The sequence below is a fragment of the Centroberyx gerrardi genome, chromosome 3 (genome assembly GCF_048128805.1).
Source record: "Centroberyx gerrardi isolate f3 chromosome 3, fCenGer3.hap1.cur.20231027, whole genome shotgun sequence".
NCBI lineage: Eukaryota > Metazoa > Chordata > Actinopteri > Beryciformes > Berycidae > Centroberyx > Centroberyx gerrardi.
The window spans coordinates 16,295,204-16,321,568 of NC_135999.1; the positions used below are offsets into that span (position 1 = coordinate 16,295,204).

Genomic DNA, 26,365 nt, shown 5'->3' on the forward strand with positions numbered 1-26,365 from the left:
AGCCTATATCATCGCTGTTAACCATTTAGGAGAGTTTAAGCTTTGCATATTATCCACTTGGCTTTGTAATATTGTATGCGGCTTTAGCATATAGAGACTCAGAAATTTAGCATCTACAATCAAGCCGTACAGAGGGCAGGTCATTACTGTAGGTAGTGCTTTCCTAATCTTTGTCCTGTACAACTTTCAAGCACCGGTGAGTAGGCCAAGTCATACTAGTATTCTGCTCTTAATGAGAGGAGTGGCTATTTGATCAAAACAGAGTTCAGATATTTAAACTGCTGTCCTTAGTTCCCCAAGGAAAGGGGAATTCTGAAGAACAGAACAGCAGCAGAAATGGATTTATCAACTTAGGAGATGTCAATCATCACGACCAATCAAGCGTCCCACCACAGATGGCTCTGCTACGGAGGCAGACGACCTCATTTACCTTTCACATTTGACCCTTCACGTGCACTCACCCCCACACACACACTGCTTTTCCACTCAGACAAACAGTGTTTGAGGTTATGCTACTCGACAGGTTATGAATTAACAAGCAATTATAACTGCCAATGAACAAGAGAGTGAGCGAGACAGAAGCACTTGTTATATAATAGAGAAAACAATGTCCCCTCTCATGAAGTCAAACCCCGCTGCCAGCTTATTTGTGGTTGTTTGTGTATTATTACATTATACTGTAGGCTACATCTACAGTAAGAAAACATGGAACTGAAATGGTTTTGCAGCATCTTGCAGCATTTTTGGCATCTGTAATTTTCGTTTCCACATCCATCCCTGTTTTGGTCCCTGTTGTGGTTCTAGTGTCGTTTGCAGTGTTTTTCTTTAGATGCTTCATCATAATAAAATCATTAATCCTTGGCTGTTAATACTGTTATTTTAATTCACATTCTTTCTAGAAATGGTGGTCATTCTGTTGCTGTGGTGGCTGCTGAATGAATATCAACACTGATTAGTCCCAGTTAACTGAACTGTAGATTATGGGGGGGGGGGGGGGTTCCTTGTTGTCTGTCTGTCCTTCAGCAGGATATCTCAAAAACGTGTGAATGGAGATAGACTTGATTTCAGATCCTAGGGGTATGTTTGCAGGGTCAAAAAATCAATTTAAAATTTAAGTGATAGGAATAATGTCTTTGGGTGTAACAGCAAGTTGGAGAAGTGTTCAGCATTGGCGGTTCCTTCTAGTTTTGTACATGAATGATCACTGTAATTTACTCTACTCTGACTCATCATCCACTTAGTGCTGCAGAGACACTACAAGCAAGCTCAGCAGTAACTGCTGGTGTGAGCTGCCAGAAGCAAAACGGCTGTAGCAAGCTGCAAACTAGCTAGTTGCTAATTTCTGTGGTGAATTACCACAAGCAGGCTAAAAAACTAGCATGCTGGTAGAGCAAGTGCATTTTCAACAACATAATATTTATTCTGAGTACAACGTTAACATTTTGATAATATTTGACATATGAGCCATATGAATTAAATAAATATGTGCACTAACATCCTGATTCAACCCGTAAAAATCAAACATGTTTGAAGTGATAGTACCAACTGGTCTACTGCTGAAGCTAGAGTAGATCAGGAGGCACAAGATTTAAGTTCCTCACACACGACAAAATAGTTTGTCCAATGTGACCATCTTAGCTATAATCAGTCTAAAAGTCAGCCAGTTTGTTCCTAGCTTAAAGAGAAACTCCACACTAAAACACTATTTTTGAGTTGTAAACTGGTATTTAGTACTAATTTAGTTATGAAATAGAACAATGCCGGTCATGTTGTCAGCAATTGAGCACAAATGATCTGGCGCCGTATTTATCTCACTAAACTTGGCTCAGTACTCCCTCCAGTTGTTAAAATGAACAGCCGGTGTTCAGTTGGAGATGCAGCCGTGTTCAAGGACATCAAGTCATTTGGTAAAACAATAAAAATGTCACCACCCCCAGTCTAAAGGTAGATTTGAGAAGGCGAGCACCCTGTTCCTCTTCTCACTAACCAGGCCCAACCCCAAACCCCCCTCCTCTCCCCCGCTCTTCACACCCACTTCCTTGCATTTTTCAAAATCGCATAGTAGGCGTAGAGAAGCTCAAACTGGGTGCATCAGCCTACCTCGCGCGTGGGTGTGTAATTTTATAGAACATTTTAGACAGGTGAAAATGGCACCCATTTGCAGCCCGTCTCTTATTGCCCTGCAACAGAAAGGAGATGTGTGACATTTCCGCGTATAGCCTGAGCTTCTCTCTCTCTCTCTCTCTCTCTCTCTCTCTCTCTCTCTCTCTCTCTCTCTCTCTCTCTCTCTCTCTCTCTCTCTCTCTCTCTCTCTCTCTCTCTCTAACATGAGGGTACCATCTATCCCTCTGTCTTGGCTTTGGAGTGTGATTTTTCTGTGGCCACCAAGTGACATCAAGTCTAGAGCATCTCTTCTCTGGCATTACGCTTTCTTCTTCTTCCTCTTGCATTCTGTCCCCCTTCAGTCTCCACTCAGCCTCTTCTCTTGTCTCTCCATCAGTGGTGACCAGTGCAAAGCTGAAAGATGGGGTGGGTGGGGGGGGGGGGGGGGGGTGCTAATTTTCACACCTCCTGCCATTTCTACGCCCACTCTCCTGCCAACTTGTATCCCAGTCTCTCATTACCCACCACATTGCAAATAGACCTCTATCACCATGGCTTCAATTTTGCTAGAGAAAGATGGCACTTGGAGTCAAGGAGGAAGCAGTAGGCTATTTTTTTTGTGTGTGTGTGTGTGTACATTTTTGTGTGTTGTGATTTGTCAGTGCCCACAGTGGATAGTGGATCTGAATCATCTACAGAAAATCAGGAGAGGTGAGAAAAGGCATTCATTGGGCTGGGGGGTAATCAAAACACTAGATTGACCAGGGCAGAAGAGAGATAATAACTTGATTGGGGCTTTTATCTTTTTCAGTGCGGTTGTCTTTTTCTTGTCCTCTTCAATTGACTATTTAGCTAGTGAGCTGCTGTTCAGAGAGCAGCCTAGTTCATCGGAGCTTTGAAACAGATGGCTAACCAATAACTTTTGTAGAGCTGGATATGAGATGGAGCACAATTGGCAATTGTCACAGCAGCAGACTAGAAACACGGGCCTGTTGAAGGCTTACCAACACAGAAGACACAGATCTATACAATGCTCTGAGAACTTCCTGTAAACTGCCACTGAACCGAGATGAACCTGATAGGTTGAGGTTAGAGCTGCAGATCGTCTCTGCACATAAACTTCACACAATGAGAAAATTCACACTTGGGGTTGCCACTGCGATATTCAAATGACTATTGACATTCGGTTTAATTTTTGGCAGGGAATAGTCACCGTTACAGTAGGCGACATTATTGATTTATATACAGTATTTTCAAGTTATAATACGGCATTTATAGCAGGAGGTTGTATTTTATGTATAGATGTGTAGTACAACAAGAAAAGGACTGGAGAAAGTAATGCAAATGAAATTGCTGCCTGAGGAGGAATGTATGTAAATGAAATGCATTGCAAAAATGCATGCATATATTATAGAACCATATTTACTGTTCCACGTTTAATGTATGTATTTTCATAATTTAAACTGTTGGCTTTAATAGTGTTGTTTTTGCATTATAAGAGGTGCACCACTGCTTATTTTTGATGTAATGTATACTGCTAAAAACGTTTATTTTGTGTGTTTGGGACATGAGGCACAATTCGTTAGGGATGTTAGCCTAGAATATATTACAAATGGTTCAGTATCAAAGGATATTTTACTACTTGACTTGCAGGAGCAAATGTATTTGATGACATTTGTTTGATAATATTTTAGCAGAGGCAACCAATCAAGAGCTGTCATTTTTGGAGGATAAAATGCTTCTAATCCGCCTTCCTTTCTCACCAGAGTAGCTTAAGTAGCATCTTGCTTGGGAGCCCTGGTCTTTTTACTTGCCCAATAACAGGTTCATTGTAGAGCCATGCAAATCCAGCAGCTATTGCCCTACAGTTATTTGGAGCTGCTTTAACAGACATGTCCCAGCAATGGCAGAATGTGTCATGCAATCCTTTATAGCCACTCAACACACAACTCCCATGGTTCCTCATTTATGGCTGAAACTGTAACGTGCATGCTTAATAACCATAATCTGGTTTCCTTTTCTTCCGAAATAAAATATTTGCTAGTTTGCAAATACCAAACTGGTTCCCAACTTTTAAGTTTATTTGCACAATAAGACATAGCAGCAGAGAAATGTAAAAAAAAAAAAAAAAAGAAGAATTGTCATGAATATTGTCACAACATTAATATTGTTTTACTAAAATAAATATAGTCAGTTTAAGTCACTTTTACAAATTAAAGAAAGAGTATCATTTATGAAACCAATTGTTGTTTTTTTAACCATCCTCCAATAGAAGGTTTAGGCCTGCTTATTACAGGAGTTCAAAACAGGAAGTGAATACACTACACAGATTTATGCATTTTCTGTTGCCCAACTTGACTGTATATTCATTTATCAGCACTTTTTTGTGCAGACAAGCATCCTGGCATGTCATGGGGGGGCTAACTTGAGGAAGAACGTAGATTTCATCATCATAGTGGTTTCATAAAGATTAATGGTGAGCTATGGATTTCTTCTGAAATTCCTCTGACTCTTGATATCCGCAAATGTTTTAAAATGTAGCAAATGTAAAACAAAGCCTGTGTGCTATGCATTTACTATTACACAGAACTATATTATCTCCTTATTGGTTATTTCATCCGGTATGTGTGTGTGTGTGTGTCTGAAAGGGGTGTATTGCTTTTATTTGAACTGAGTTCAGTCCAGAGCTTATCTGTAGTCTTTGAACACTGATTTCAGTGTGGTTTAGGCAGTCTACAGATTACAAAGAGTCTCTACCACTATCCTTTCCTTTGTCTGAAAACCCATACTATGACCCGAACATGAACTGCTTCAGTCACAGCCTCCCTTATCCCCATGCCTGCCATCTTTTTATGCCCCAGCATTGCAGGCCAGTGTTGCAACCTGCTAGCCAGCCTAGCAGTGCAGATCCTAGAATGCTATAAGTAGCTGTGGCAGTCGACTGTCGGTGATTGGTATGAGGAGCTGTTTCTAATGTGAATACTCACCTCAAGCTCAATTCATGTGCTGTTTTACCCACCAATAATGGCCAGGAGAAGCTGCTAGAGGATGAGACCCTCAACTTATAACCGCTATGTGTATTTGAACCAAATTTAGACCTCTCAGCCTGCCTGTGTGTGTTTTGGGGGAGGCGTCTCTGAAGGGAAAGTAGGCATGCTTATGTGCCTGTAGTCAGAAATGAAAAGGAAGGCACAGCAGAAATGAAAACAGAGCAACCAGTGCTGTAGGTTTGCTTATGAGTCATTTTAATACAGGAATAAGGAGCGCAGTACATGAGTCAGAGCTATAATGTTGCCTGTCAGGGCTCAGTAGAATACAGAGGAGTCTGCCAGCTGCCTTCCTCTGATTTCCATATTAATGCTCACTATCCTTTCTCCCTTACTTTCTCATCTCTGTTGGTGTATGTGCATGATGTAGTGCTAGGTATTTTAAGACGTATGGTATAAATACTGTTGTTGGCTGCATTTTAATCTTTTTTTAATCACAAATATAAAAATCTTTTACTTTTTTAAGCACAATATTAAGAGGAAACCTGTATGAACCTGTTGTTTGGTATCCTCGTACTTTTAATAAAGTATAATTTGTAATGGAAATGCCATCATCAATTTTGTTGTATCATCAAAAACATGAAAAATACTGTGGTATGATATTTTGGCAATATCACCCAGCCCTAGAAGTTGTGCAGACAAGAATCCTCAGCTGTTGAAAGTCTGGACAAGGCAGTGACAGTCTACTGACTGAGAGAGATCCGACTCCCCGCCCCCAAAGTCCTTCCACCCTCTTCGGTCCAGCATGGGGTCTGTCTTGGAGTATGGATGCACTGCTTCTCAGTGTGGAGGCATAGATTGACACCTATTCATTTTAGTGATTGAGGGGAATAGGGATGGGAATCGAGAACCGGTTCCAGTTGAGAACCGGTTCCAAATTGTCTGATCCATCGGAATCGTATGCCTCCGAGGTTATCAATTCCTTTTATCGATGCCGGCATGTTGTTGTCTGACAGTTGCGCATGCGCATTGCAAAAACTCATGCGTCATGACGTCAAACTCTGCATCTACGCTGCTGGAAACTTGTAACAAGAAGGAGTCATGGCGGAGAGGAAGAAACGGTCCAAAGCGTTGCTTCATTTCACGAAGAAAGATGACAACAGTGCTACTTGTAACGTCTGTAAAATGATCATTTCCGTGTTCACACATAGCGTTTTTTGATGTGGAAAAAGCGCTGCCTGGAGCGCTTTTTGTGAGGAGAAATAAAAAGCGGATCACGGCAACGTCACCTGACGTTAGCTGAGCAGCTGCTAGCTCACTAACCAGCTGGTTAGCTCTTCTATCAGACAGAGCAGTGTTGTGCAACAAGCAAAGGCTTACCAGATATTTCCAATACATGTCCAGTATAATCCATACTGCCTTTATGATCGCTGTTGCGGTAACGTAAATTCACTTATTACAACGTCCCATTTCTCCACCGGCACTTTCACTTTCTCCTTCTCCATATTTGTTGTTGCTATGGGAAACGGCCAGCATCTCTGTCATCGCGATTGGTCGGCTGGGAAAAAGCGGTTCACGTCACCCGGCGCTTTTCTGAAAAGTTGAACATTTCTCAACTTTTGAAAGCGCTCCGCTCTGACGAAAAAAACGCAGCTGCAGCGCTTTTTGGGAGCGGCCGCCTTTTGTGCGCCTTGCGGCCGCTTCCCATTACTTTTGATGAGAAAAGGGCGCTGGCGGTTGGAGAAAAAACGCTATGTGTGAACGCAGCCTTAAGGGTGGAAACACCAGCAATATGTTGAAACATCTTAGGGTAACCATCTAACGATCTTATTTGTTTTCCAAGTTATATAATTTTAAGAAAAGGAGCATTGTAATTTATTTTAACATGTTCAAATGTTATTAGGCAGACATTCTACACTGTGTTCAGACTCAAGAGATGATAAAACAGCTGCGTTGACGCTGAAAACCTGTGTAGGCCTACTTTTTTTTCCACACAGAAAATTGATCGGGAATCGATAAAGAACCGGACCGATCAGCAGAATCGATAATGGCATTGGTATCAATAAAATCTTATCAATTCCCATCCCTAGAGGGGAATCAAGTCTGAAAACCTATAGAGAACTGACATCTTTAAACATAGCTAGAACAATAGCGATTATTTTGCCCAGGCGATCAACATTAATACTTAGATCATAACAGAGGTCTTCCACTTGCTTGCCTACGTTGGTCAACAGCTGCGTCAGTCCTCTGTCAGCAGGGTTCAATCACGTTTTCACACACGTATACACACACACACAGCAGCTGCTGCTTCCCTGCTGCGAGGCACCCCACCACAGAGCTCATTAGTACAGGACACACACTGCCACTATTAACAACACAGCGGAGCTCCAAAAGGGGCTGCAGTGACCTCAGACAATGAGGATATGAGGAAGAGTTCAGGCATACTTGTCCATTGGGTGTATCTCCATTTCTATAAGCCTGTGAATGTTCTGTTTGTTTTTCATCTGAAAGTATTCTGATCCTATATGCTTTCACCATAAACTCTCTCGCTTGTCTTTTTTTAGTAAGAAGTTATATTTAGTGTCTTTTTCTTGACATGTGACAAAGGTGCTGTGTTTTTAGTGATTAGTTTTATACTATGTGTGAGACATGACATTTGAGATCGCTTCTTATTGAAAAACAGCTTCCTGTTTTAACCCTTTAACTTGTGGTTGGATGCTTATGTTCAGTGTCGCTCGCATGCTGTGCAGTGTCAGTAGCAAGGAAAGCACATAGCATCTATATGCACCTGCTATGTTGGTCTACAGTGGAAAGTCTTTATAGACAAGATCAAAGTAATCCAGCGCACACCAGGATTGTTCAAATCGACTTTTTAGTTTAATTCATACAAAACTAGTCCCTACCCAGGGATGCGCGTGCCACAACTACGTGCAGACTTCCAGGGATGCGCGCGCCACAACTCCGCGCAGACTTGCCAAAAAAGCGCATAAACAGCGTAAATTTGTGAAAATGGAAAAATCAGCTCCGTCAGTCCCTGCCTATGCCAATGCTCAATGGCCATGTGCAGTTTCAGATTGATTGGCCAACCCATTGAGGAGCAAAATGGATGCGGACAGACGGACAGAGTTTTCCTCATTTATAGTAGGATATTGGGGCGAACAACGCATTTCGCATTGTGGCTTCTTCAGGTTCGCTCTTGAAGTCTTTATAGACAATGATATTGCTCCATTTGCTTAAGTGCATTCAGGTGAAACAAGTAATATGATATTTTAGGCATGGCTTTCGCAAGAAAGAATGGTTAAGGTGCGGTGTACTGTATATCTCCATCTGAAATAAGAGTACATAACTATTCCAAAGCTGAACAATAGCTTTAAAGGGCTTTGTCCCTTGTATTTTGAAATGCATCAAATATGCTGCAAGGGTGTTGAAAGCATGTTGCAGTCCAACATGAGCAACCTGTTTCCTTTGCCCCAATAAGTGACATTCTCTCTTGTATGGACAAACCCCAACTAAAGCCCTCATAACAAGCAAAACAGTTACAAAAGTTGAGATTTCATTAAAATACAAGCTGCTTGGTGGATCAGTTGAGTGCCACAAGTACCTGTGGATCCTAACAATTCAGAAAAGGTCTTAAGTGATGTTCTATGAAGTATGTAATGTTTCCCAATGAAAAATAGCCTCATTACATAGAGTGACATCTAATATTGGAATTTGATGTGATGTTCTCTCCAATACAAGAGAGAATGTTGCGTATCAGGGATAGCGTTTCCCAAGACATTTAAGCTGTGGTTTTTTGTCTAGTTGCAACTTGAACCCCTTCAGTGGGGTGTGAAATGGATTTAACATACAAAGGCTTCAGTTAAATCTCTGTAATTCATCATCTCCGATACTTGCCCTCCCTCTTTGTGTGATAGCCATCTAATTTTCTTTCCTTTATGAGCCTGCTGAAGTACTGAAGTGTGGCAGGATCCCAACCCCATTGTTAGGCAGGAAAGTTAGTAGTTTGAGGAGCTACCCGGGGCAGTCATAGTTTTGACTTTTCATTCATCACAGTGAACTGTCACATGTTTGTTGGAAAGGGGACCTGGTGTTCTTGTCCTAAAGTGTTACTAATAGACACAAGGATAAATGTTTATCTTCTCACATTTCAGTACTTTAGTGAAACTTATTTAGTTTAATGTGAATGCCGGGCTTGGGCCTAATGTTTTGTTTGTCATATTTTCTCTTTTCCACCAGCTCCTCTCCATATACGCGGGAGAATGGAAGGCCCCTGCATTTCCAGCCCCCAGCTCTGGAGTTTGGGACACAGTAAGTACAAGTCTCACTTCCTAATTTCACACGACCGCTCTGAAAAACAGAAACTGACATGTAGATCATGTTCTTCATATTGTACTGAAAATTGTAAACCCTTTATTCTGCATGCCCAACATATAGCACAAGGCTAAAACTTCACTTTGCCATCTCACAGTCTTATGAGTGATGTGGAAAATGGTCCTTCACTACCATGTAGGATAAATATTATAAGTCCACCGTCTTAATTTAACCTGAGTTCTGGCGAGTCTCACGAAAAGGCCACAGAATCGGCTTCACAGCAAGCAGCTGTCACTGTGATGAATGCTACAGAACGGGAAGAGGATTTCATGAAGCACGGGGCCCTTAAACAATCCCCATAGAACCTTAAAGAACAGACAGGATACCCTAATATGGCAACAAGCTCTCTTTCCCAGCAGCCAGGCGCTTACAGCGGAGGGTTGACCCCAGTCAAAAAGGTTAAGAACTCCGCTGTTTGCCTCCCTGCTCCCAAAACAACCAGAATAGCAGATTCATTGCTGTGGTTGGACAGCAGTCATGAGTGCTATTACTGAAGGCAAAAACTTACAGGCAGCACATATTTTATGGAAAATTCTTGGACTTTTCTGGAGTAGCTGGTAACACTTGAGTAGTATTTTGTGTCATATAATCATATAATTATTGTATAGTTATTATACATTAATATAAGTATTGGTACAGTGAAGTAAAATTGCTTAATGCAATTCATATTTCAGATCAAAAGATAAATATGAGATAAAAGCTTTTGTTTTGTTTTTTGCATGCATGTTAAACCATGTGGGAGCAAAGTAATTTGTTGTGTTCAGTCCCACCAAATTTCAGGTGAGCATGAGTATTGGAACAATGGGTGACAGAGCTATTTGATTGATCATGTGTTCAATGTGGCATTAATTGCGCATACATAAAAAGGCTGTGTTTACCTTTTGAGTCTGCTTCTTGAGTTAGAAGGCATAAACCAAGATGAAGGGAATTTTGAAGATAAGCTTAAAGAAACTTCCAATTGGAACCATTACAGAGCAGTTGGACATTGCAAAATCAACATGTGGAAAAATATAGAAATTACTGAAGGTGTGAGCAATCGGCAACAATCAGATCGTCCAAGGAAGATGACAAACACTGATGACAGAAAAACCACTAGAGCTGTGAATAAAAAATCTAAAACAACAGCCAAAGAGATTGTAGACAATCTACAAAGTGCACATGAAACTATCACAGTTCACCATTTGCAGAGGACTTTGACAGGAGAAATACAAAAGCTGCACTGTAAAATGCAAGTCATTCTGGCCAGACTGGAATTTTCAAAGAAGTACCAGGCCAGAAGACCCAGAAGAGTTCTGAAACAAAGTTTTGTAGACAAGACAAAAATAACCCTTTATGAAAGTGGTGGCAAGGATAGACTGTGAAGAGAGGAACTGCAAATAATCCTAAGCGTACTGCCTTATCTGTGAAGCATGGAGGAGGCAGTGTCATGGCTTGAGAACGCATGGCTGCCTCTGGAAGCGGTTGACTGGTCTTTATTGATGATGTTACTGAAGATGTCTGCAGCAGACTGAATTCTGAAGTTTAAAGAAAGATCTTGTCTTCACATGTCCAAAAAAAATCCTAAATTCCTCAGGTGTAAGTTCACAATTCAGTAAGACAATGATCCAAAATGTAGGCTACACTTGACCATTGTGGAAACTGGACCAGTCCATTTAAATCCTATTGAGCATGCATTTCACTTGCTTAAAAGGAAACTCAAGTCAGAAAACCCCACAAACAAAGGGTATGTGACCAAATACGAACTTAAAACAAGTTTAATTTGCTCCAGTTTATGTTCTTTCCAACCATTATGCTCACCTGAAATTGGCAGGCCTGAACACAACAAATGACATTGTTGTAACATGGTGTAACAAAACAGTCATAAATAAAAGCTGGCATTTTGTGCTTTTTCCACATATTCATCTTTTGAGCTGAGATACAGATTTCAGGAGTGTGCAGCAATAAGCAATTTTATTTAACTGTCCCAATACTTGGGCTTTTCACTGTATCTGTCTTACTCACACTACACAATGCCCATGTTCTATAGACCTTTATATAGACTTTTCAGCAATAGATGGAATTGACTCACAAGCTGCTAATGCTGAACAAAAGCTGTATCCACTATGACCCGCTCCATTTTGTCTACATAGAAATGGAACATGTAATAAAGGTTGTGCTTCTCTGCCTCACCTTAATGAATTTTAATAATCAGGATTTATTTTCATAATGCGCTGTCCCATTCCCAAAGTGTTACAAAGCAGTAAAAGTGCTACCTTTGTATCCCTGTGCTCTATCTGCAGAGAGAAGCAGTCATGTACAAACAGACCACCATTGACTGCTGACTAATTACATCAGGGTTTCTCCTAGCCCAGATTCCATGTGCTGCTTGGTGTTCGCTATGTCCAGCCCTGTCCAAACAACACACCGACTGTCCTAGCTGTTGGCCTGCTCCTGTACATAGCTTCTCTCCAAGGAAATAAAGCAGGAGGAAAGACGGCGTAGATCTAGTCTGTAATATCTGCACACAGAGATTCAGGGTCAGAAATTCCGATTGATCAAGGATAGCTTGACACCTTTATGTCACTACTGATGTGGACACAGAACAGGCAAATATCTGACATAGTTTTAATTCTCTGGGCACTTTCATACAACTTGCACTTGTGGACATAACTCAACGAACCATAATCCCTGTTGTGTTATTCTTCAAGAAGCATGCCTTCATAGTTTATATCTTACACCATTGTTAGGCATATTTTTCCATTGCTGAGATCTACCATGTACGCTGCAAATATAACACATTTGATGAAAATGCCAATGCTTACTTAGGATGTGTCACTGTTTCTGCAAATTTGCTCAACTTTCCTTGCTGTATTTGAGTAAGGGGAAGAAGTCTTTTCAGATAAAGTGGAAGCTTATGTCAGTGATGAATAACATTGGACCCACATGTCAAAAAGTCCTTAAACGTATTTAAAAAGTGTGTCAGATAAGTTGTGTCCAATCCTGGTATAGGCTAACCAAATGTTTGGTTTGTCTTCGGCAGTGCTTTTAAGATACCACAGTTTTATCCCATGATACTATACCAGACTATGCATTATTATACCAATAAGTATCACAATACCATGCCAAAGAGTACATAAAAGTACTACTTCTGTGGGTACTAGTCATACCCACAGAAGTAGACTAAGGGCACAGATTGGAATAACCAGTTCTTGTACTAGTTTTTATTAGATTCGATAAAGAATATTCCTGCTACACTACCAATGTTGCGTTGTGATAGCAGCATCCTTGGAGCATCTACTGTCAAGATTAGACAATTCTCAGTGCATGTTGTGCATTCTTCCTAGTGTTTTTAAAGTCTAGTATTTCCCATTATTAAAAAAATGCAGACATTCAAATAAACATCCAGTTTTGTATAGTTGGCCAAATGCCAGCATTCCAGCAGCCGAATGAAGCACAACATTCTCTGTGTAGTTTCTGTGTTAAGGTTGACCCACACCATAACAAGTAAATTTAATGTATTTTAATTCAATTTAGTGAAAATTGCCATCATTTACCCACTGGCATGATATTAAAGCAGGCAAAATGTAGGCCTAATCATTCAGTTTTGTTACAAGAATTTCAAGTGTCATATTCAAGGTTTTTAAGATACTTCTGCTTCCACTGGTCCTAGTGCGGATGTGAAATATCGATCCTCCAACTTTCAAAAGTGAGAGTGCATTGAAAAGACATTGTTATGGACTTAATATTTCCAATTTTAAAAGGTGAAATAGCCTACATGTCAATGTTCCAGACAAGAATAATTAACATAGCAGTCTCATTTCAATCTGACTTTGGCTCATCATGACTTTGATGTGTTTACTTGTGAAACAGGGATAGGCAACCATATGCCATGGAGGGCCAAGAGTATACAGGTTTTGATACCAACCAAAGACTACACCTGGGGCCTCAGTTATAAAAATGTGATTGCACACTAAAAGGTCACATACGTGCAAAAGAGGAAACATGCGTACAGTAAGAAATAATCGGATTAATAAAATCGTGTACGCTTTCTGTCACGCAGGTTTCCCTACAAGATTAAAAAGAGAAATTTGTCACTGTTGTAACAGATCACAATACAAATGGCCAAACCCAGTGAGCTAATCTTTGCAGTAATGTCGCCCAAGGCCTTTTCATAGCCTTGCTTGCTTTGTTGTTTCTGTTGTTTATCTCTCACAATGGGGCCTATCTCAGATAAAAAACATGAATTACTCATACCTGTTACCTATCTGTTTACAAAGAGGCAAATGGCTTATGAGTCATAGCTTCCCCATATTGATACAATGCAAAACACTGGAGACCTATTCAGTGGCAGTCTTCTCCGTAACCATTACAGTGACTGGATTATGACCACACTCACCCATTTGTGAACTCCCATACATGGTCACAAGAATAGTTTCATCTAACTTGGTGCATATGAATACAAACAAACATTTGAATTTTATGCAAATGTTTTACCCAGTGCCATATTAAATATGACCCAATGAAGTAACACTAACACTTAACACTAACTAATGCTAACTGCACTGTGGTGGGAGAGGTATGCAATATCTTTATTCAGTGTTTGCATTCAGTGTCATTGGCCATATTAGACTGAAGATGTCTTCATTTGATTGAAATGAATGTTTCAAACATGAGATGGGTCTGCAGCATGATTGATGCTTGATTTCAGACTTCAACATTTTCAGTGACACAATTTCTACCTCACATATTTTGGCAACAGCAACAACATAACCACTGTGGCAAGGACCAGTGACCCACATGCACATGTCCACATGCTTTTTTCAGTCCAGCTGGAGATGGCTTGTTTATACTAGACAATATAAATGCTATATAGACTTATTTGCCTAATGTTAGATCCAAGACATGGGCTGTTATTTAAAATTGAAGACCTCATCTGTAATAGGAATATAGGAGGAATATAGAAACAGTAAAACTATTTGCTCTGTTGTGTTACGCTTTGAAAAGGTGTCAATTATGCAATATTGGATTAAGGAAAATACATTTTCAGACAAACACACAAAGTACTACTTTGAAAATGCCATGACATTTCTTTATGTAAAACTTGAAGGGACATCATTCAAAATGCATGATCAAATTTTACCCCTAAATTTCCCCAGATAAAGTTTGCTATAGAATTGAGTAAAGTTGGATTTGGCGTATATGTATATTTTTTGCAGTTCTGTCACCCACCGCTAGCCTTGTGGACCTAATGGTTTAAAAGGGCAATACAGAGACCTAATGTAGTATAGGCTACATAGAGGACTCATGAAAGGGATATAGATAATTGTGTACATAATTGTGCTCCTAAAATTTGGATGTATGCTCCTAGATTTTCAGCTTGGGAGCCATGGTGCTCCATGGGTAAATGCTTCATGGAGAACCCAGTTATTTATGATGCTCTTCTGACTGTCCCCCGTCTTCATAGGCCACTGGGGCTGCCAAGAGCTGAAACCATATATATACACAACCCCAGTCAGGAACTCCCTGTGACACTGCTGTCAATGTTTACATCCAGCAGGCATTTTCACATGCCTTCCTTCCACAGAAGGGTAAGTGTGTGCGTGCGGGTGCACAAGATATCCGCAAGTAGTGATGTTTATCATTATTTTCCTCTTGATTTGTGTGAGTGTCCTGTATTATGCTATCTGAAAACATCTTACGGCCTCGTGTTTTTCCTCTGTCCTAGGTGATCCCACCCAGAGGGAAGGCCTCTTTTAAACTCATCTTCCTCCCATCTGAGGAGGGCAATGTAGAAAACTCATTATTTATAAACACATCAGCCCATGGGCTTCTGTCATACCAGGTCAGTTCCATAAATACACCTCCTGCCGTGGGCCTTGTTCTGTTGGGAAAATAGTGAACTTCCACATTTTGTGCTTAAGACTTTATTAATAGCACATTAAGTAATTTGCAGACTTAAATTTCGATGAGAAGATACAAAAATATGTTGTGTTCAAATATTTTACCCTTATTGAAGAACCTCTTGGATTTGTTTATGCCATTCGAATTTTGATGACACAAGCCATGTAGGAACTTTGTTTCCAGATTATATTTAAGAAAATGTTTGTTCACCTCACATTACATGATCAGGACCTGAAAAGTGGAGGTAGAAATTAGCTCAAGTAGGGAACTGTTAATACTGGTAGCCACTTGGCAGGAGAGTTTTTGATATTACGTCCAATGAAAATCAGTTTATACAGTAGTTCACTATTGCCTCTAGCTAAAAACCTAGTTTCGCACTATTTGTGATTTTATTTTCTCTGCTTCTATTTCACATCAGTAGACCCCTATCTGTGTTGGCTTTGTGGCAGCTAGAAATAGCCAGTGAATGTGTATTCACATGCTCTGAGAACACAAACCGCTGTATCCTCTAGTCTTACTTGCACTCCAGTCCATGGGTCTGTTGTGTTTTTCCACCACACCTTGCTGCACTACCACCTGAGAGTTTTTTTTCCGTCTTCAATTTCACAACAGTTTTGTGAGACCATTGTCAATGATGGTTAGATGTCTTTCATGTTCCAACATGAGCAAAGTTTGTAACATAGGCCTATTGCTTGTGCATGAGCAACAATCTACCCTAGGCTATACAGTGTCAGCTGTAGGAAACTGAACCTCTGGGAGAAGTCAGCTCTTTGTCAGCCACATTGGAACCAAACCAAATCAGAATAAACAATAGAAATAGGCTTCAGATGCCTTAGAAATGTGTATCACGTTTTTGGTAGGCGTGAACTGTGTCCATCTCAAATTAAACCTGCATATTTCAGACATCAGAAAGCTGAGTAGCAATGTTTAGCTTTATTAATGGCAAGTGAGCACGCCCAGGCATGCACACACACTTGAACTGTCATGCGCAGCTCCCTACAGCGGTACTCCCCTTACATGTAACAAAGGCATTTCAATTTGTTTTTTCCGAATATATTTAAAATTGAGGCCTTAAAAAGTATCAAAATGTCTTAAATACAGTTATTAGAGGTGTAATTTTGTTCACCATGCAATGTTTCTTTGCACTGCATATCCGCTCGAAGATAAATACAGAACAGGGTTCGTGGTACAATATGCAAAATATGTTTTCCATCTGCTTTACTAAGCAATTGGACTTCATGTCCCTTAGCAATTTAGCCTAGTTCTTGGTGTTCTTTTTCTTCGACTGCACATTCATAGTTTCAGAACTTTCATTAGCTATGTTCAGGCTGGTTATGCCAGTTTTGTTTCTCTGTTTTGAGTTTTAAATTGGTCTTGCAATTCAGTGTAGCATTTAAAAAGTCTAACTTTGTCTTTCTGAAACCTGCAGATATCCTGTACATATTGCAGCACGATGAAAATTCTTTAGGCTATACTGTAAAACATCCACAGATGCTACATCTAATCATTAGCCTACTTATTAGCGTACTATTCTTTGTCTTTATTAAGCACAAAGCACTAGCAGCATTGGGAGGGACAAGAAGTCCAATTCAAGCCCTGCAAATGACGCTACTCCACGGTTTACATGTCGACTGCTCACCCTTAATGGAATGCAGATGGTGTTGAAAATCCCTTCATGTTAACTATTTCTATTCCAGGTATTTGGTGTGGGAGTCCACCGGGGCTCATTAAAGTCTGTCCAAAGAAAGGATAGTCTTCTAATATTCCCTCACATCCAGAGCATTAAGCTGACCCAAACTCAGGTATGTGTTTAAATGTCTTTGCTCTGCTGTCTGGTGGTTTGCACAGGCCCTCCAGAGTGGTGGATGACATCTCATCATTAGAAACAGCTGACCTCACCCATCCTGCCAGCCCTGATAAACAGATGGCCTCATGCATATACACAGGCTTTGTGATAAACACTCTCAAGCAATTGTTGCCATGAAATTGCAGAATGTGTGTGCAATCAGCATGCAGGATGTCACAAAAGCATTTGTTTGCTTGCTTTCGAACCAAATATCAATGTTTGTGTGCAGAGCATAACCACATAAACTGACACATACACTCATTCTTGTGTACATATTATATAATTAAGCCAAATTTCAAACCTATACAAATGCACACAACAAACACTGACAAACTAGCACACAGTTTCAGGAGCAAGCAGAAGGAGTGAAAGTGTGTGAGAAGCTATCTCAAAGGAGTACTCTCCTCCACAACAGGAAGTGGGGTGGCAGTTGCAAAATGTCAGCTTGGCTAAGTGCAGCGAGACCGTGGTTCTCACAATCACTCAGACTGCTGCTTACGCCAAATGCAGCTCTTTTCCACTCGGCCTCGGCTCGTCATATTTCAGTACATGCCAGTTAACAGCAACATTCTCTATGTTAAATGCCTAACATCATCAGTCATTTCTTATTGGCCTCAAAATTGATGTCCTACATTTTGTACCACAGTTACATCGTGCCAACTTTGTGTTCATATTTCTGTTTTGCACACACACCATTCATTCAAATTCTGCCTCTTCAAATGCATTTGTTTCTATGAATATTTGTAATTAATACTAGATGGTACTGTAGGTTGTGAGTTCATTTTTGTGGATAGTGTTTGTAGTTTCGTTTTACGGGACAGCTTGTCTAACGGTCACATGCAGTTTTAAAAGTAGATGCGCTCATGATGTGGGTGTCGCTCTGTTTCCTGTCCTCGTTTTGCACTTTTACTTTTGTGATAGTGCAGGACGGCTGACTGATTTTTTTTTTTATTAGTCTCTGTAATGTGAAACATGAAAGGTTTTACTTGACCACTAGCTACATTGTCTGTATTGTTGCATCCCCTGCAGGAAGATGCCTCCAACATCACCATACTGGGTCTACTCCTGGAGTGCAGCCTACCCAAGAGTTTGTTCAACAATCCTCAGGTACTTTCATGCCTCACATTTGTTTCATTTGGTTGCTGTTATTAAATTGTCTAGCCATTTAACGGGTCATTCTGGTCTTCACATTCAAGTTAGTTTTGATTTAGTTATTTTGAGTTTTGAGTTATTTTGATTTGTGAACATTTTTATCAGCCAGTGTTCAGTACTGACTAATCAAACGTTTTGTTTTTCAATACAAAGGGGCATGACCTCTGAATTCAAAACTCAAGTGCAGTGATTCTACCCAAAGTGATGACTCCCCAATTCATTTATACAGAGAAACAGTCTACTTCACTTAACTGCAATGAATTCCTGACATAACATTCTAAACCTTTTTAATGGCACAAATGTCATTAATCTCTCTGAATTACACATAAAATTGTGCATAAAAGTATACATGCTTGTATTTGCAGGCAGTTACAGTAGTTTCTCAGTTGTCAATGGAAAAACAAGATGGCAAATGAGGAAGAGGGCATACTGTAGACATACTGTGCCACTGAGGGGAAACCCCACAGAAAGAAGCACAAGGAAGGACAGTTCACCACGTACATTAATTTTTACAGCATATGATCCTACACTGATTTTCGCAGTGCATGAGCCTGCATTGTAAAAATGAAGTTGAGCAGTTTTTGCTTCTCTCGTCACACCCACTACTCTGGCAGAAGGCCAGCTAGTGCAGAACTGAAATGGACGGCAGGTTTTGGCATCTGACTGCAGTCTGTTTCCTCCAAAACCCCTGAGGAGGGTGGGATCTCTTGCCAGGCTTTTAATTGCTCTCTCAGGAGACTCCATAATTGACTTGGAGCTCCCAGGTGCAGCAATACACATGATGCAAGAGAGGGCTGATTACAAACCAACCTTATCGTCATAATGTCACAAACTGAAATCATCCTTATGTTTATTTGCATCCTAGCTGTGACCTTTGGGCTTGTATCTAGGATCCACACCTGCTCCTCAATTCCTTTTAACTCGACTTACATGTCTTCACAAACAAAATTCAAAACTGGCCTTGGATCAGTGTTGATATTGCTCACAGATGAAATGAGCCTCACAGGAAGCAAGTAGTAGACTTGGTCTCAAGGAATTAGGTTTGCTGTTGCAGGCCTGAGCCCCAGTGGCACCAAGCCAGGGAATCTGTCTACAGGTTGTCAAGTCGTGATTCACTCACCGAGACAAGCCCTGATTTGCGCTGAGCTTTTCACTCCCCCAATACTGATCTGTCAGCTTCAAGAGAGTGTTAGTCACAGGGATGGGGAGGGGAAGGTTACTGCCCGCCGGCTTCTGCCTGTCGATGTATGCATCTGACTATACTGCTGTCTGTCAGCAGATAAGAAAATAATTCACACTGAACAAAGTGTTCCTTCACCATATACGTATCTCCACCTTGACTGTTACCCATACACTCATAAAGTCTCTCTCTCTCTGTCTTTCACGTTTCTTGCTCTTTCTCGTTCTTTCCTCTTCAAGTTTTGTTATTTTCTTTTTTCATTGTTTCTTTTTTCTTTCTGTCCAACCTTTCATTCTCCCCCTTTTCTCCTCCCCCCCCCCCCCCCCCCCGACTCTCTCGGTGGTGCGTGACTGGTATGCCTTTCCTGTCCTGTCTCAGGGGTCCTGCTTCCAGAGCGAAGAGCGCCTCAGTCTGCAGATTAATCTGTCAGAGCGCAGTGACCATCCCGCTGACCTGGACAAGCTCAAGCCTTACGTCATTGAGCACATCTTGGTGCTGCTGGTGACCCCCGCTGCTGGATGGGGTGCAGTAGGTGGGTTTCTTTTGTCAGTCTCTCACATTCTCAGAAGGGATTTGTCTTTGAGACATTGGGCCAATGTCATATAGCCTTGCTAAAATACTGTATACCATACAATTTGGATCTGACTTATTTGTTGTTTATTAAATAACAATCAGATCCAGATCTTGGATCATATGATTGTTCTCGATTTGAATCCAGTGTGCACAGAGAAACACATTTATCTAATTCCATATCAGGACATTGTTGCATGTTCAGCCGCCATTATAATTACCTCAGTAAATGCCTCTTCCCAGATCCCTTTCTGTGGTAGATCACTATCACAGCAGAAGTTGGGAAGATAAATATAGTGTTTACATTTTGAGGTTGAAAAATAGACCTAATGAAGTTATCTTCAATTCCTGTGGCTTCATTCCCCTTTGTCACAAATCCTGTTTACTTTGACTCTGGGGGAAAAAAGTTCTGATTAAGTAAAAAACAAACAAAAGAGTTGGAGGGAGTGGGTTGCTGTGGGTGAAGCTATAGATGTCTAGATAGAGCTATCAGATGAGAGGCAGGAGAGAAATATGAGGAGACATTGGTCCTGCTTTCCTGGTCTCACTTTACAGAGCAACACAGAGGTTGAAGATCAGAGAGCCAATATAGTCAGCCCCAGGTGTCTACTCAGCATATTCATCCATAAAAGTGGTGTACTGTTACTGTGGGGAGTTTTATGTATGATCATACCTGGGGCTTTGTATCACAGAACTTATCAGTACCATACTAATTTTTGGTATAGGTATCAATTTTAAAGCATCAAAAGTTATCAAAAAGTTTCAAGATGTTGGACTCTTACAATAAGATCATAGGATTGATACTAGCCTATGGCTGTTGTTATTGTGAAAATCAATTGTGCATAGTCTTACTCAAATGCAAACTTGGTTCAAATGTCACACGTAAAATATTTAGTCTATAAAAAAGGCTTCAAAAATGTGTCTTTTTAGAATTGTGTCAGATTTGAAGAAACTGAACGGGATTTCTCACGATACCCAGCCCTGCTCCTACTTAGCCATGATCACCACCACACCCTGTTTTCAGCTATGCTGGTAACTGTGCTGATGAGTGCAGTTCATGGGTAACGCCCAGTGCACCAACAACAGTAGAGTTATCTATTACAATGGTACAGATAGATACAGAAAGGTGGGTCAAACCAGGGTAAAAAATACAAAGGTACACACTTCCCCCCTAGCTTGTAGATTCTCCATCCATCCCACACAATTTTAGATAGTTGGAGAACTAAGTGTGAGCATCCATTTTTAAATTAAGTACGTTAAACTTTTACTGGCTGGTAGCATCACTAGTGGTTATATCAAAATGGAAATCAATTTCCTTTTTGACTTGTCAGTTTTATTCTTTAAAATAATTGCTTTGTTTGACTGTCTAGCTATGGCAAGCGGTTTTGATTAATGGTTAATTAATGATAGTGGGAGAATCTATTGATCACAGAATATTGTACATTTTGCAGAGATTTGATATCAAGATTGGGTATAACTATGTGTGAACCTATCTATATCTTCTCTCTACAGGGGAACCGAAAATAGGAGTTCATATGTTGAATTCTGGAGGCAAGAAACTCTACGTAAAGGTGAGCTGTTTGTTTTGTTTCTTTATGGCCTCTAGGTAGCAATGTTTCACGCTTTGACATGATGTTTTTATCTCCCCAGGACATGCAGGTGCTATCAAAAGTGGATGCTAGTCTGGAATTTAATCAGGTTCTTCTGAGACCGGAAGCAAAGAACTTCACGCAAGTGGCTACCCTAGCCTGCAGAGGTTAATAGACTCATTACAGTCCAAATCATTTCTTCTAAGTGCAATAATAATTCACAATACCCTCTTTGAATATTTGAGTAACAACAGTTTTGTACCTGTTGGTGTCATCAGGTTCATTGCCAGGCCAAGGAAGGAGATGCTTAAGTCATATCAGTTTAAAGATTCTGGGAAACCACACAGCCAACACATTTCCTGGACTACATATCACACACAGGTAACACTGCACACTCTCAAAACACAGTGGTCTTTTGCCATTTTCACATACAAGTTGTAACAAGAAACGTTCATCGTTATAGCCTCACTAAACTGTCCTTTTCTCCAGATACTGTATGGCAGTAGCTAGTGACAATCACCTTGAATTATTTAGTTAATTTGGTTCTGATAAAGATTAATTCATCACAGTAAATGTAAATATCAAAAGACTTAACTTAGTCATGAAGAGTTAGCACACCAGGTACCAGTTAAAGAATATTATGGAGCATATTTTAATGCTGTTTTGTTTTTACTACCTACAGACGACCGGGGTGGGATTTGTCCAGCCTGTTCCAGGTGAGACAGAGACAGAGAGACACAGACCAGGTAGAGCTGTGGCTGACCAACCCCCTCCACCTGCCCCTCACTGTCACCAACGCCAGCCTCTCACAGAAGTTGCAAGGAGTACTGAAGGCATGTACCGCCACATCAGATGATGATCTGATGAAGATCAAATCGAATTACATGATGATCTCACACCTCCCAATTAGTTTATCAAATTAATTCTGACCTATGCAAAGTGTGCTACACTAGCAGTCAAAAGTTTGGACACACCTGATTGAATGTTTTTCATTATCTTAAAGCCATTTTGATCTAAAGGCTTATGCTTAAATACTTGAAATTTGTTTCTTAGACAAATATAAATAGTGAAGTTGATGCCTATATATGAATTTCTTTCCAAAGCCTTTGCCTTTCCATCAAGGCAAATGGTGGCTACTTAAAAGAATCTAAAATATAAGATAGTTTGGATTTGTTTAACACTTTTGGTTATTTCATAGTATTGATGTCTTTACTATTATTCTAAAATGTGGAAAATAGTAAAGATTAAGAAAAATGTGGTATGTCCAAACTTTTGACTGGTAATTTACATTTAATCAATTTATCATTGGGATCCCATGTTCAGAATAGGATTTGACAGTAACTTCTCTGCTGCCCCCTTTCTGCCAGGTGATGAACTTCAGCAGTCCGCTGACGGTGCTCCAGGGCTGCTGGCGTATCCTGTCCCTGCAGCTGCTCAACAGGACGCTGCCCGTCAACCTGCTGTCCACCCTCAGTCTGGACACCAGTCTGGGCTCAGCGCTGCACATCCCCCTTTACTTTCACGCTACCCTTCCCAAGGTAACAGGCCAGCAATCATGGATAGGATGGATTAGTAGAGCGTTGAATTGGGGATTACTAGGTGGGATAAGATGTGGTAATAGATTAAGTGTTTGTTCTCTTCAGCAGGGGGAAGTGGTGTTTGAGGCTGAGCGAGAGTGTGGACGACCCTGCCCTCTCAGATTGTCTGAAGCAGGTGAGACGTGGCACTAATCTGCTTCCCTGTGTCAGAGAAAAAGAGACAGAGAGAATCTTACTATTTTTAATTTTTTTTTTTTATTGTCCCACCAGGTCATGCCCAATGGCAGCGTTCTCTCCTCCCAGACTTTTTCCCTTCTTCCTGGGCTGTAGACAGCAGGCTGGCTGCTGAGCTCTGCTCTCGATGGCAGAGCCACAAAGACCAGCTGCCTTGCAGGTCAGACACGTATACACACGCTCCTTTTATTTCATGTGTGTCTTGCAGTCTGTCATTACACAGCATTAACATCCTTATTCATATGTATCCTCTTGTCTTCTCAGGTGGCCCAGACTCCCAGTGGAGACGTCTTCTCCTCTAGACTTTGGTGCTACCCCCGTCAATGAGAGCAAGGTGATCAATGCGTGTTCACTGTAAATGGTTTATGGCTTATAGCTAGACTTTGAAGTCGCAGCATTTGTCTGCAGCAGTAAAAAGAAGTGTGTCTTTTCATTTGTTCTAGGTGAAGATGCTCACGCTGAAGAACCCTTCCTCTTCTGTGGTTTCTGTAGAGATTCGCGCCCTCTCCCTGTACCCTGCCCCACTGGAGGCTCTGGACCTCCTAACCAAATGGTACATCAGAGAGAGCATTTATTTTATGTTCTAGAGAAGGATTCAACTGAAGCTGTCGTTTCATTTACCTTCAATATTTCGAGTCTCGTACCATGCTGCTCCAGCACGTCGCTCTTGTTGATTTGTCAAACTCCTTTTGTTCCTTTGTTTTGTTTGGCAGGTTTAATATCAGCCCCCTCTCTGTCAACATCAGCACCACAGAGTTCTCTCTGTTGGCTACTCCCCCCAAGGTAAAGACACGGGACACACCCTGGGAAATAAAATTGTGCCGTTGCTTAATCTTTGAATGTTTGTGTAATGCTTTCTGCTGCCAACATGTGATCTTTATCAAACTTTGTACCTGAGTTTCACACACGGGAGAACAGAATACAGCAAACAGCGTCAGCAAATACTGGAATACTTCTGTCTATAGAATATGTCTCCCCTTTTCTGCATTCAGAATGAACGTGTGCCACTATGACAACTGCGTTTTGTCTTGTCTTGACTTCCCTGCCAACCCATTTCTTCCTGTTTCTGTGTGTGTGTGCATAGGCTGGCGAAAGTGTCAAAGGCATGACAGGAGAGGGCGTCCTGCGCCTGCTGCTGCAGCCCTGGGAGGCCAGAGAGGTCGCTGTTGTCTTCTCCCCCTCAGAACACAAACCCACCACTACCATTCTCATCATCAGGTACACACTGATGTATATTAGGATGACTATAATGTCATTTATATAAGGTGTGTAATCCTCATCTTGTGTATTCACATGTGTCGTGCGTTTCAGGAACAGTGTCATGTTATTCTTGAAAGACGACACAATAATACACACTGACTCATATTAGTATGTTGATTATAATGTTAGTTCATATGTCTTTCCCACGGCGCAGCCGAGGGCATCACGAGGCAAATTCAGGTCAGTCAGTCAGTCAGTCAGTCAGGTAACGCTTAGTGAGATGTCGCTTCATGAGATGGCCTCAAGAGGGCGTCTTTGACTAAGAGATGGCCTCTCGCCTATGGGCTAAATGCCACATTCAGTCCCATACTGATAATGCCATATTGGATCTCACACATTGAGCCACACTCTTCACCATCAGTTTACAGACATCCACATCTTCTGCTGTCCTGCAAACCTTAACGGTAGGTCACGTTATTACCTGTGGTATGTGACGTTGGTGGAATAGGTCATTTTAACGATAAATGTGGAATAGGTAATTTAATCGATAAATGTGTCGCACTAGCTGAGCATTGTTCCCACACACACTGAGCTCCACTCTCTGCCGCTAATTTACATGCATCCACGTCGTCTGTTGCCCTATAAACTTTAACGCTAGGTAACGTTATTACCTGTGGTATTTAAGTGACATTAGTGGAATTATTTAACTGATGACCGTGTCGTAATGCTTCAGTGCAGTGAACTGAATTGAACTGAACACACACGCACATGTACATGGGTCTGTACAGGATCTGTGCTTGTTTAATTACCAAACTGGGTAGTAAGGCAAAATACAAACTGCTAGTCACAGAAATCTCTTTAGTTGGAGAGTTGATCACCCATGGTCTTTGCTACCATGAAGGACATGTGATACCAACATCTTTTCAGCTGGAATCCTGTGTTTAGAGTGAATTTAGGAGGTAAATGTAATTAAGTTCTGTTCACTGGACTGAAAAGAGAACTTGAATGTAAGGAATGTAAACTCCGATCTGCGTTCAGAGTAGAAATGAAATGAATGAAATATTAAGCTTTTAGTTTTTCACATTCCATAGCTTATTGCAAAACTAACATACTTATCTACATCTATATTCAGCAATATGTTAAGACATGTTTTAGAGCTGCATTTTTGACTAAAATGTCAGATGGGACCTTATTATTCCAAGGTCATGATGTGACACCAGGATGAGGTAAATGTACCACAGCAGTTCCACTTTCATTTCTGAATTTGACAGCACTCATATTGCAAAACCACACAAACAATTGATATGATAAAAACATAAAAACAACTATAGATCCAACACAGCTCTTATATTTTCTCTACAACATTGTATGTCCAGCTGTCTTAAATTCTCTGCATACAATGTTGGCTGTAGAGCCACTTACAGAATTAAAACAATACAGGCGGTGCATTATTTTAAAGATATCATTGGTGATATCTTTTATTAAGGAAAAATAGAGAGAGTGAGCACAGGTGTCAATGTGCTAAGGGTCTTGGCTTGAAGCAACTCAAGCGGACTCCATCTGCTCCTTTTTCTTCTTTTTTTTCTCCTTAAATGAATCGCTTAATGAATCTTAAATGAATCGCTTAATGAATCTTCTCATCACGGAAGGCCTCTTGGAGTTGTTGTGGGGTTTTTCTCCCACCTCTTTTTCATCTTTCACCTCTGCCTGTCTGT

The 26,365-nt window shown here is 40.8% G+C and overlaps 1 protein-coding gene across 1 annotated transcript in view; it reads left to right on the forward strand.

The window, feature by feature from the left end:
• Positions 1-26,365, forward strand: part of tmem131l (transmembrane 131 like) — a 44,295-nt gene that overhangs the window by 7,894 nt on the left and 10,036 nt on the right. The window contains exons 4-20 of the mRNA XM_071914464.2: positions 9,327-9,398; positions 14,905-15,028; positions 15,166-15,282; positions 17,039-17,143; positions 18,217-18,294; positions 19,898-20,051; positions 21,602-21,660; positions 21,740-21,845; positions 21,957-22,059; positions 22,361-22,511; positions 23,046-23,216; positions 23,322-23,391; positions 23,487-23,610; positions 23,715-23,784; positions 23,894-24,003; positions 24,164-24,233; positions 24,535-24,668. Of these exons, the coding sequence (XP_071770565.1) occupies positions 9,327-9,398; positions 14,905-15,028; positions 15,166-15,282; positions 17,039-17,143; positions 18,217-18,294; positions 19,898-20,051; positions 21,602-21,660; positions 21,740-21,845; positions 21,957-22,059; positions 22,361-22,511; positions 23,046-23,216; positions 23,322-23,391; positions 23,487-23,610; positions 23,715-23,784; positions 23,894-24,003; positions 24,164-24,233; positions 24,535-24,668 (1,818 nt within the window). The remainder of the gene's footprint in view (positions 1-9,326; positions 9,399-14,904; positions 15,029-15,165; positions 15,283-17,038; positions 17,144-18,216; positions 18,295-19,897; positions 20,052-21,601; positions 21,661-21,739; positions 21,846-21,956; positions 22,060-22,360; positions 22,512-23,045; positions 23,217-23,321; positions 23,392-23,486; positions 23,611-23,714; positions 23,785-23,893; positions 24,004-24,163; positions 24,234-24,534; positions 24,669-26,365) is intronic.